Source organism: Nannospalax galili, unplaced genomic scaffold (assembly GCF_000622305.1).
Source record: "Nannospalax galili isolate Female #2095 unplaced genomic scaffold, S.galili_v1.0 scaffold1601, whole genome shotgun sequence".
Classification (NCBI taxonomy): Eukaryota; Metazoa; Chordata; class Mammalia; order Rodentia; family Spalacidae; genus Nannospalax; species Nannospalax galili.
Genome location: NW_008344661.1, coordinates 528,747 through 541,769, shown reverse-complemented (window position 1 = coordinate 541,769; position 13,023 = coordinate 528,747). Strand labels below are relative to the sequence as shown.

At 44.1% G+C, this 13,023-nt stretch overlaps 1 protein-coding gene across 1 annotated transcript in view; it reads left to right on the top strand.

The window, feature by feature from the left end:
- LOC103740344 overlaps positions 1–12,789 on the top strand; it is a 50,345-nt gene extending 37,556 nt beyond the window's left edge. The window contains 1 exon segment of the mRNA XM_029567291.1: positions 12,477–12,789. Coding sequence (XP_029423151.1) covers positions 12,477–12,789 — 313 coding nt within the window.
- The last annotated feature ends 234 nt before the right edge of the window (positions 12,790–13,023 follow it).

Below are 13,023 nucleotides of genomic sequence, written 5' to 3'. Positions count from 1 at the left end.
GAGAGAGAGAGAGAACATGAAATGGGGTAGAGGTAGTAAGGGGGTGGAATGATCTAAATATGATCAAAATACATTGAATGTAACTCACAAAAATTCCATTAAAATGCTGTCACTGAATCAAATTTGTTCTTTATCATTTCACGTTTTACATTCTTTATCATTTTACATGATATAATATTAAGAAAATTATAAAAAACAGTAACACCCATAAAAGTTGCAAGTCAACAGTCAGAACTGAAATGGAGCTTGGATGCCAGCTGGTGCTCCAGGCCTAGTCCCTTTCTGAGAAAATAGAAAGCCATGATCTATAAAGTCAGACATCTAGACTCAAATCTTGCCACCAACCAGTCATGTCACTTGGTTTATTTGCTCTCTGTGGATCCCAGCTTCCCACATAAAAGAAACAGAAGAATATTCATCTTATAAAATGGATATGGTTAACGAAGAAGATGCTGCAGAAAATATTAACCATGTTAGATCAGATAATCAACTCCAGCCCTAAACTGTGTCTGTATCTAGAGCTATGCTTGTGTGCTCTTGTTTTCTGTGTCAGCTCCTTTGCCAAAGCATCCCTAGATTCCTGTTCAATCTTTTCTTTCTTCTAACCTGTGATTCTTTTTGCTGCAATTCAATGTTTTCTTACTTTCCTTGATACTTACAAAGAGAAATGTTCAAAAGCGGCAAGCTACAGTCAATCTCTCTGCTGATTACTAGCCCTTATATTCAATTACATGGCTAGTATTGCCCCTCTGTTTATGTAAAGGTGTCCCTGCTTGAAGTTGTAGGTGTGTACCTAGACAGAGCCTACACAAAGCTTGTAGACCTTACCTCAATTATACTTTCTAGAGACCAGTTGTCTTCAAATTCTAATAAATTCTGCTTAGGCCATTATATGCATTTAAGATCATCAAAGTCATATTCTGAATCTGTGGAGTGAGAGTCAAGTATGTGAGTCTCTTGTTTTGTGCTAATTGTTGGCTTTTTAAAATACTTTTCTTTCAAATGAGGCTTTTTACCCAAATCAAAAGAATATTCAGATTTAGAGACTGACACATTTGGACGTTTATTTTGCTTTGACATTTCTGTTTTGGGGAGGGGATTTTGTTTGTTTTTACACAAGTAAGATTTTAATTATATTAAAGATCTATCAATTACTCACAAACAGGGTAGATGAAGTCGCAAGGGAGCCTTGAAGGCTAAGCAGGCAAAAAACAAAAAGGGTTTTCTCTCTGATACCTTTTATCTGGGCTGTCAGCATTGAGGGTAGGTCTTCCCACTTCAATTTTCTTCAGCTAGAAAATCCCTCACAGGTGTGGCCAGAGGCTTGCCTCTTAGTTGATTCCAGATCCAGTCAGGTTGACTTTCAAGATTCACCACCACACATGTGCTGAACATTGAATCAGGATGTAAAATGAAATGCTTCTGCAATTATTTTAATACTCAGGAGGACAGAGTGTACATATATGTCCTGGTCTACCTTTTTAAATTCCAGGTTCATGCCGTGTTGTCTTGGTGGAATGACTGTCCCCTTGTCATTAGCAAAGCTTACACAGAACTTTGAAACTTGAATGGATTAAAATATTAGGGACTCCAGACTTTTCAAGAGCGTATTTTGACATTAAAAGGAGAAATGTGCCTGTTAGTGACTGTGCATTGAGATCCTGTTCAAAAGTCTTCAATCGCTACATCTGAAACCCTGAGGCAAAGACCAAGGGACGCTTGCTGGAGCATGCCTCCCAGAGCAGGAGAGCTTTCCTCAGCCCAGTGATTGTGCACTAGCTTTGGCCTGCACTGGACCCCTTCCACCACAGACACAGCAGGGGCATCCCACAGACTCCCTAGGAGCCTTCTTTGTGACAGAATTCTATCCTGCCTGCTCTGAAGAGAAGGGCCTGCAGGTTCCAAATCTGTAGAGAGGAAGCAGCCATCAGAAGCTGTGTGACAATTATCCATTGAACAAATTGAAAACCAAGGGGTTGGCTTTCTTCCCAAAGGATCATTTTAATGTGACACATTATGACATAGCAGAGTGAAAAATGGAATTCTATGAGATTGTGTTATGTCATGTTGTCATACGATAAATATAACAACAGTTTTTTTCTTTTTTTTGTTGTTTGGTTTGGGGGGGTTGTTGTTTTGGAGTTTTTTGTTTTGATTTGTTTTTATAGCTTTTATTGGAATTGTCTTTGAAATTTTCTCTTTTTTAATAAATAATTTATTGAGAATTTCATGCATGCATATAAGGTGTTTTGATCAAATCCATGCCCACTCCCTCCCCTCTAACTCCTGCCATATCTCCCCAATCACTTTTTCTGATAACTTCATGGACTTTCTTCTTCTTTGATTGATTTAGTTATTTTTATGGAGCTTTTGGCTGCTCTAACATTCCCCTCTCTGAGGAGGTAACCCTAAAGTCTTTTAAGGATTAGATACAAGCTCCCAAACACTTTCCACATTTTTGGCCTTTGGAAAAGAATACATTGCTAACAGGCCCAATGACATTTTGACTTTTAGCCAAGAAACTGGATACTTTTCTTTGGGGTCTTTTTACCCTAACTGCCTAGCCAATTCCTACCTCCTATTCTTATCACATCATCCTCTGAAGGGGTTAGCCAAATTGCCAATATGGAATTGGGACGCAGACCACTCTGGCTTCTTCCATGCTGAAAAGGGATGCAGGGTGAGGCTATCGGGGAAAAGAAAGTCCTTGAATCATGAAAAGGAGATGTGAAGGAGAAGTAAAGGCCAGAGTAATTAGAATTACAAGTTCTAGACAGGGAACTAGAAAAAAGTCAGAACAGGGCAATTTTCAAATGTTCATATGAGGGTCCATTAGAATTTCTTGACAAGGACTTCCAAAAGCATCCCTCTATTGGGTTCCTCTGATTTTTCTTTTGTCTTCCAAGTCTGGACTCTAGAGAGATGGATTTAGGATTTGCTTTCAGGTATTTTGATAGCTGTTGGAGTGGTTAGAATCAGTGTCAGCTCCCTCTCAAAGTCTTCTAGATGGGGGAGAAAACAAATTTATCCATCATTTTAGAGCAATAGCTGGTTGTCTCCCTTAGCTACAGGTGGGCACTACAGTATTGGAGACCAAGATTTGAAGTCTTACATCTGAGCAGCACTTTCTGGTTAGGAACCAAATCATCAATGAGAAATAATTGTCTAAATAACTTTTTATATAGACTAAAACCTAATATCTAGAAAGTGTAATCCCTTGAACTCATAAAGAAATATACTGATGACTTTACTCTTTGGTTATACTTTCCTTTTCGGTGTTTAAGATCATACAGTTGGCCCAAATAAATCAATTTATTTTTACACTTAAGATCATTTGAGGATCTGTTCCTCAGGGGTCACATGGACTTGGGAGGAGTCCCTGGCTCGTTTCCTTTACCAGTTCCATCTATGTGAAGGTAAGTCAAAGGTTCTGCTCAACCATGTCTGGCTTCACTTGGAAGCATGAATGAGATGTTTCCTCCGAGTTGACCCACCTCATTGTAGACTGGACACTGGTTCAAGTCCATCTCATGGGGTCTCCATGCCCTCCCTGAACAAGAGGACATGTGACTCACCACAGTTACAGAATATTTTGATAGATGTTCCATAGTCCCCTGGAACTTAGTTGACCTTTGAGGGCAAGGGGCAAAAACTGTCATTTAAGTCCCTCTGACCAGATTAGTATAGGCCTCAAACTATGGCTGTTAAACATCCAATAAGGTTAGTTCTACCAGTCTGGTACTTCTAATTATCATGGGCTATGTAGATAAGGCTTGGGTAAAAAAACAAATATTCTCAGATAAGGCCCTTTATATAGCATAACAGACCTTCATCACTTGCTTAGACTTTCTCATTTTTTCTATTTTGGAAAATATCTCCATTCCCATATCCTTTTAACATGTTTTACATTCTCATTTTCATAAAGAAATATAATGATGACTTTACTCTTTGGTTATACTTTCCTTTTTGGTGTTTAAGACCATACAGTTGGCCCAAATAAATCAATTTATGTAGGTCATACATACACCCCAGCAACCCCTCAGTTATCTTGCTAAATAAGCTCAATAAATTCATTGGTTCCCCAGTAAAACTTTAATCAAACATGGGTTTGACACTAGGACCTTTAAAGGGAATAAGCATTAAAAGAAGTCTCAAAACAGACGGAAAATTTATTTGCTATTATGTCTCATAACTATTTTTAAAAAATGAAAATGAGGACTTTTCAATTGAAGTTTTTTGATATGTGCTTTGGCTTCATCAGGAAATATTTTCTCCTAATTTCTGGCCAATCAAATGGAAATTTCAGCTGTTATGGAAATTTAGCCATTTTCAACAGTAAAGAGACTACAGCTGAGGCATACAAAAAAGGCTAACATTAAAAAGTGTTCCCTCTGGGGTAATGGAAATGTGGTACATTTATTCAATGTAGTTCTACTTAGGGGTAAGGAAAGGCAAATTCATTAAATTTGCAGGTAAATGGATGGAACTAGAAACTGTTATACCAAGCAAAGTAACACAGAATCAGAAAAGTAAGCAATGTATGTTCTCCCTCATTTGAAAATCTTAACACCAATCCCTTATATGTAAGTATACAGCCTGATGTAACAGCAGGAGCCAGGAAAATGGAAGGGATGCAGAGGTAAAGGGAAAGAAAAAGCTGTAGAGGGGGGAATGGTAGAAAACAGATGTTACCACGGGGGAAATGAGGAAAATGGGGGTATTCAACTGGGAAGGGAGGAGGGAAGGGCATACAAGGAACCATGGGGGTAAAGAGGAAGAAGGAGCTCACAGAGGGTATAATAGGAGGTAGGGGGAAATGGGAGCACTTAAGCTGGGGAGGGAGGAGGGAGGGTGGGGCAGAGAGAGAAGGGATAAATAAAGCTTAGGTGGCATAAAAAGCCAGAGGGAAATGTAGTTACTGAAAAAAAAAAAAACCCTGAAATATACACATACAATATCTGAATATGAGTGCATGTGTATATTGAAGATTATATAACAGGAAACATAGTGCCAGGCAGAAGAAACCTCCCTTTGAGCTTGTGGTCAGGATAATCCAAGAGACTCAAAAAAAAAAAAAATACAATACAATACAGGCTATTACCACAGCCTTTGATTACATCTCAGAACTTGAAAGTGAGACCCTATTGCTGAAGATAGGACATACTTCAGACACAGGACTTGAAGCAATGGCTCTGGAACTGACCTGGAAGCCTTCTCCCTGAAGATTAGCTCTCAGTTCGAGAGGCTACTACGCAAGCTGCTAAGGTAGAAAATCAATCAACGGTCCAACCCCAGCTTCCAAGCCAAATAACCACAACAATAACCTGTACAACAATTGGTACAGTAGTAGCACTTTTATCTTGGGAGTAATCAATAGCTATCTTATAGGATTTAAAGTCCTTTAAATCTGAGAGAACCCATAAATGGCTCTGTAAACATAGCAAGTACATATGACTAGAGAGGTCATAGACCTAGAGAAAACCCTAGCTCTCTCATATCTCTAGATAAAATGCAATTTCTTATTGTATGTTAAATAAGGATCTTTATATTTACAGGCAAGTACACCACTCATCAAAGATTATTTTTGCAACAGATGGAGGCTATTACAGAGTTCCACAACTGGTCGTAAACAGAATATATGTCTGAGAAATACCCAGCCCTACAGTGGAACCTCTACACCTAAGGCTCATGGGATAGGATGTAGAGAGAATACTAATACATTCTTCAACTCTGACCAGTAAAGCTTTCTCATAAAACAGAACGATGTACACAGAAGACCATAACTGACCAAGGTTTAGAGAATAAGAGACTGCAAAGTGAGTGTCCCTGGATAGGACTCCTGTATTAAACCTCACTCACCCACTCAGGGACCATTGTGGAAAAGGGGACAGAAAGATTGTAAGAGCCAGGGATGGTGCATGAGCATAAGGAAGCAAAGGCTTTCAGGCCTGTGGGAACTCACTCCTATAAACTTGCAACAATGGTGTCAGCATGCACAAGACCCATGCTGACTAGATCAGACAAAAACCCAGCATAGAACTGGGGAAATGGGTAGCAGGCTCCAACCCTAGCTGAGGAACTATTGGCAATTGATTACTTCTGGGTGGGGGAGTAGATCTTTAGGGAAGTCACATTAGATAGGCTGATTAGACTCCAGTGGATAAGCTTGCACCAAGGGACATCTGGGTACAAATACCTGATCTGATGGGACTTAAAATATATGACAGAGTGAATGAAAGCCAGTGGAGGCAGGTATGGGGGAGGGCAGGGTTGGGGTGGGGTCTAAATTTTATTAAGATCTATTATTTGAAATGCACAAAAACTCAATAAAATATTGTTTAAGTGTTCCATTCTGGGGAAAGTGGCATGGCTGGTCAGGGCAGAGGCATCCACAAATGAGCAGCTGAAGCAATGTGGAGCCAGTGACAGTGACAGAGGGCTCTGGAGCAGTGGAAGGAGGGTGACTGCCCCCTAAGCATCTGTAGATCAACCCACAAGCTTGCCACAAGCACCAAGGCAGCAAGAGGTGGCAGGAGGCAGTAAGAGCTAACAAGACATACCATTGTCCCCACAAAATCTATGCCTCCCCTGGGGTGTACATCAAGCACTGAAAGTTCAGTGAAAGGTGATCTGGTATAGGTCTTGTAGGAGTTTGAAACATCAGCTATTTGGTGGTGATGCCTAAGTAAAGACAAAGCCAGGGGGAACTTGAAGAGATGGTGGGCTTGTATTGAAGTGAACCTGATTTCCATTGCCAGTCACCAGCTTTTGGTCAATTACTCTATCAGCCAGATCTCCTGCTCTAGCACTCTGATGACTTCTGAACCTCAACAGGGCACTTAGAATCTTGAACCTCATCTATTCCATAACCACAGACATTCTATACACTATCTATAATCCTTGACCCTGGCCAAGGTGGAACTGGACTCTGTGATGTGTGCCCAGTAGGTCCAGGTCTCACTCACTGGAGGAGACATCTACTCGGGATGAATACTAAATACAGAATCCTAGGAGCCTGCATGTGTTCAAGAATGAGCGGAATATTTGGGACTACACAAACTCCAACCTCAGTGACCAAGGTGACCCAGCAGTGACCCAAACCAACCAGAAGAAGCTCCATCTTGTGGGAGGTCAGCCCACAGCATGTGGAGGGTCTCAGGGTTGGTACCATGGCCATCATCATGATGAGATCACATGCCTCTGCCTCACTATGAAGGGAGAAGGCTAGCCAACTGTGGGGTCAAAGAGGAGGCTCATCCTGGGGCTCCAAACCACCAAGGTCTCCAGTATGACCACTCCTCCCTACCATCCAGATCTGCTCCCAAAGTCTATGGTTTGGATCAATTTAAGATGAGCTATGATCAAAGTTTCAATGTTCTCTGAATCCACTGCAATGTGCAGGTCACCTAGAACAAGCCGGAAGGTCACTGTTTAGATGACTGATGGCAACACTCAGGCCCGGGGGCCATTACTCACCAACAACCACTGCATTTTCCAGAAGATGAACACTTATATCTCTACACAGCTGATGTTATGCCTGGCCAGCCACACAAGCAAGACAGGTCTTGCAGATGCAGCAACCAGAAAGTCAAGAGGCAAGCAGACAGGAACCTCATCCAGCACCCCCAGCTGTGTACTGTACTTCAACGCCCTTGAAACTAACCAGGAAAACCTCCCTAAGATCTGCCAAGAGCTGAGAGTGAAACTGCCCACCTCTGTGAAAGCTTTCTCTGGCAAAAGGGAGCACAGCTCCTCCAGCCTGCTGGAGTAGAGTCCAGGAGTACTGCACTGAGGACTGGCTTCCTGAACCATCACCAGATGGAACACACAGATGGCAGGTTCCCTTCCACTCTGGGATTATGCATATCCACAACACATTTCTCAAAGTACTTAGGTGCCCAGGAAGAACCCATCCCTGCTAGAAGGAAAACATTTCACTTTCCTTGTATAGTTTTTGTTTTGGTTGTCTGCAAAAGTTCTTGTATTCCTTTTAAATCTAGATTATTAGAGGCTTAATCATAATGGAAATGCTGCACGTCTGGGGGCAGAAGGAAATGGGGACTGATATCGTCCAAGGTTAAGTCTTCACTTGAAAAAAATCCTTGTACGTGTGTGTGTGTTTCCTATTCATACATTTGTGCTGACCATACACTCTTGTATAGAAAATTTTTTAAAAGCTCCACTCTAATTTTTATTCCAAATATGAAAATGAACAAATTTATCTTACTTTCTGCCAATAAAAAGATGTAGTAACTCTTCTCTATTTATAAATACACTGCTCTTCATTTGCAAACATGACTCACTGTGAAACCACCACCAGAGCCCTGAATGCTAACAACAGTTAGCAGCAAGACTGACACATCCAGTGGTAATGTCACTCCAGTGCTTCTGTGGGACCCTGACTCGTCTAACCACTTCTTTCTGCTTCTGTAATTTGCTTGGCTTAAGTCCATTTTGACTAGCTGTTTCAGGCAAGCCCAGGCATATGGCAGCCTTATAAGGTAAAAACAGAAACTTCTGGCCCCACAGATAACAGTCAGTGCATTCCAATGCCCTAAAGACAGCCCCTATCAATAAGAATCCTCCCTGTACTCAGGGCATAGGCCCATCCAATCATTTTAAAGGATGCTTGGTGCATGCGGGCTTCTGTGAAACTTCCCTATAAAAACCTACCCCACCCTAGATTGGGGCTCTCAGTACAGATCTGCTGCGTCAGTGAAATCTGATTGCCCGAGCTTAAGCCTGAATAAAGGCTCTTTGCTGTTGCATACACTACGGACTTCTTGGTGGTCACTGGGGGTTGTGAGATCTGGGCGTAACATCTGGGGGCTCGTCCTGGATCCCCAAGACCCACCACCACCACCACAGGATCCCCCCAGAGCATTGAGTCTGGTCCGGCCAGTAAGTGTCTTTGTCCTCTTGTTTGTGTGTGTTGCACGCTCTTGGTTTTGGGCCCCTTTACCTTGTTAGCCTGTTTGCGGTCTAGGCAGATGCTCTGAAAGACCCCAGGCCATGGGACTCGAGAGACATCCTGGACCCACCTGATAGGGATTGGATCCCGCTTGTAACTTTGGAAAGGAAAGGCGAGTTGCACCGAGATGCCGACGTCTCACTTTTCAGTTCTTGTTTAAGGCACTGGGAAGTATTGTTTTGTCAGTGTGTCTTTGTGTTTTCCATGTTATTTGGGACTTACTTAGTTGAGCACATGGGACAAAGTCAAGTAACACCATTGAGTCTTTTCCAGGATCATTTTTCTGACTTCAAAAAGAAGGCTAGAGGGCAAGGGCTGGGGGTCAAAAAGGGAAAACTCTTTGTCCTTCACAGGAATGAATGGCCAACCTTTGATGCTGGATGGCTGGAAGGGGGAACATTTGACCTCCCCACTATTTTCAAGTTTAAAAATACTATTTTCAGGCAGCCAGGATACCCTGACCAGGTTCCTTTATAAGGAACCTGTGACCTGGCAGGCCCTGATTGAAGAGCCCCCCCAATGGTTCAAACCATTTTTGCCGCCACATCATTCAAAGACAATCATCCTCGCCCTGCATGATGACGAGCAGCAGAAAAGTGAAACTAAACCGTCTGCCCCACTTTATCCTGTCCTCTGGGGCAGAATGGAGGAAGAACTTCTGCGTGAGCCTCCCCCATATCTGCCCACACCACCAGCACAACCAGGGTGTTTAGAGCCCCCAGGAGAGGCTGAGGCAGCCAAAGCCCATAGGGATGAGAACCCCCCTCAAACTCAGAGGAGGGTCCAGAGAGGACAGCCACAAGCAGCGGCAGACTCCACCATCCTTCCCTTAAGGGAAGTAAGACCCCTTAATGAGGCAGGAGACCAACAGATGTAATATTGGCCATTTGCCACCAGTGACCTCTACAATTGGAAATTGCAAATGGCCAAATTCTCTGAGAAACCACAGGGTCTTATTGATCTGTTAGAATCTGTTCTTTTCACCCATCAGCCCACTTGGGATGACATCCAGCAGCTATTACAGGTTCTATTTACTATCGAGGAGAGGGACTGAGGCCTGGAAGCTGGTCCCCAGGGTGGATGGGAATCCCACCACCAACCAGGTGCTGATCGATGACGCCTTCCTGTTAGTCCAACCAAACTGGGACTTCAATATGGCAGAAGGTAAGGAGAGGCTCCGGGTCTACCACCAGACTCTAATGGGGGAGGTCTCTGGGCCTCTGCAAGGCACCCGACTAATTTGGCTAAGATTAGTGATGTGTAGCAAGAAAAGACAGAATCCCCAGCAGCCTTTTTAGAGAGGATCCTTGAGGCATTCTGCACTTATACACCCATGAATCCAGAGGCACCAGAAAACAAGAATGCAATCACATTGGCCTTTGTCAACCAGTCAGCACCTGACATTAGGCAAAAATTACAGAAACTGGATAGACTGGCAGATAAGACTCTGCCGGAGCTATGGGCAGTGGCAGAGAGGGTCTATAACCCAGAAAGCCCAGAAGACAAACAGGCTTGAGCCGCAGCCATGGCTAGTGCCAAGCAGACCGGAGACTTTGCTAAGATCCTTCTGGCTATGACTACAAAGTTGCAAGATGAGCAGGAATGCCAAATGAGCTACCTCTCTGCGGACTCAGTTAGGAAACTCCGGGAAGGGTGACCAAGGTTACAGAGGAATCAATGTGCCTATTGCAAAAAAATGGGCCACTGGATGAATGATTGCCAAGAAAACCTGCTGGGCAAGGCAGGGCCCGAGAAGGAGTGAAAATCCTTGAGCTAGGAGAAATGAGAGACTGGGGGGCTGGGTTTCAGATCCCATCCCCGAACCTAGGGTAACCCTCAAAGTGGAGAGGAGCCCATGAGCATACATGTAGACACAGGTGTCAAACACTTGATATTAACTAAGGAAAACTATCCCATAAAAAGTCCTGGGTATAGAGGGCTACTGGAATGAACCAATACTCATGGACCACCCAAAGAAAAGTGGACCTGGGCAAGGGTCAGGTGTCCCACTCCTTCCTGGTCATGCCAGAGTGCCCCTACCCACTCCTAGGCAGAGACTTGCTCACCAAAATTGGAGCCCACATTCATTTAACCCCTACTGGGGCCCAAATGACTGACCAAGAAGGTACTCACCCTGCAACTGGAAGATGAGTTTAGGTTACATCAAAAACCGGCCTCTATACCAGAGGAGGAGGTTTTCACCTGGCTGAAGGAGTTCCCCACAGCCTGTGCTGAGACAGGGGGCATGGGGATGGCTGCCCACCAGCTCCCCATCTGGATACAGCTTAAGCCTGGAATCCTACTGGCCTGAGTTAAACAGTACCCTATGTCCCAGGAGGCCAGGCTGGGGATCACTCCTCATATCCAATGCCTGAGGGATCAAGGCATCTTGGTGCCTTGTCAATCGTATTGGAATACTCCCCTCCTGCCTGTCAAAAGCCAAATTCAACTGACTATCATCCAGTCCAGAACTTGAGAGAGGTAAAAAGCTGGTTATGGATGTTCATCCAACGGTGCTTAATCCTTACACTCTCCTGAGTTCCTTGCCACCTTCCAGAAACTGGTACACAGTGTTAGACTTGAAAGATGCCTTCTTTAGCCTGCCTCTGGCCAAAGAGATCCAGCCCTTCTTTGCTTTCTAATGGCAAGATGAGGAGATCAGCTTCAATGGGCAGCTGACTTGATGAGGCTCTCCATGAAGACCTGGGTGAGTACTGGCTGGAGCACCCCCATCTTACCCTATTACAATATGTGGATTACATCTTAATAGCTGCTGATAATGTCTCACAGTGTCAGCAGGGAACCAGAGATATCCTGGCGATCGTAGGCAGATTGGGATATCAGGCATCTGCCAAGAAAACCCAAATATGCCAGAGAGAGGTGACCTATCTGTGATGCATATTAAAGGAAGGACAAAGATGGTTTACAGATGCCAGGAAAGAGACAGTGCTAAAGATACCCACCCCTCACTCCTAGAGGGCTGTGAGACAATTCCTGGGGTCAGCAAGATTCTGCCGCTTATGGATCCCAGGATTTGCTGAATTGGCGAGGCCCCTCTATGAAGTCACATGGGAAAGCAAGCCCTTCGTTTGGACAGAGGTCCAGAAAAAGGCCTTCAGTAAGATCAAACAGGCCCTTCTGGCCACCCCAGCCCTAGGACTCCCAGATGTTACTAAGCCTTTTCATCTTTTCATAGATGAAAAGAAGGGGGTGACCAAAGGAGTCCTAACTCAGTCTCTGGGGCCCTGGAATAGGCTGGTGGCATATCTATCAAAAAAACTGGACCCGGTTGCTGCTGGATCGCCACCATGTTTGTGAATTATAGCAGCTGCAGCTCTTCTAGTCAAAGGCAGGCAAGTTAACCTGAGGGCAAGAATTATGTATCACAACCCCTCATGCCATCAAGGGAGTTCTCAAGCAGCCACTGACCGCTGGTTGAGCAATGACCAGATGATCACTATCAAAGCTTGCTCCTTAACCCCCTAAAGATCCATTTTCTCCCAAGCACAACCCTCAATCTCGCCACCCTACTGCCCCATCCAGATCTGGACATGCCCTTGCATGATTGCACGGGGATCCTGAGCCAAGTGCACGGGCTCAGAAAAGACCTGACCGACCAGTCGTTTCCTGATGCAGAAGCAACTTGGTTCACTGATGGCAGCAGTTTTGTGCAAAACAGACAGAGGTACGCAGGGGCAGCAGTAGTAACAGAGATCAAAACTGTCTGGGTGGCAGCTTTACCCGCGGGGACTTCAGCCCAGAAATCTGAGCTGATAGCCTTGACCGAGGCTCTTAAATTAGGCAAGGACATAAAATAGAACATGTATACGGATAGCTGGTATGCCTTTGCCACAGCCCATGTACATGGGGCCATCTACTAGGAGAGGGGGCTGTTCACAGCTGAGGGAAAGACTATTAAAAATAAACAAGAAATCCTAGACTTACTGGCTGCCCTGTGGCTACCCAAGAACCTGGCTATCATCCATTGCCCCAGGCACCAAAAGATAGATATGCCTATAGCCTGAGGAAACCAGAAGGCAGACCAGGTTGCC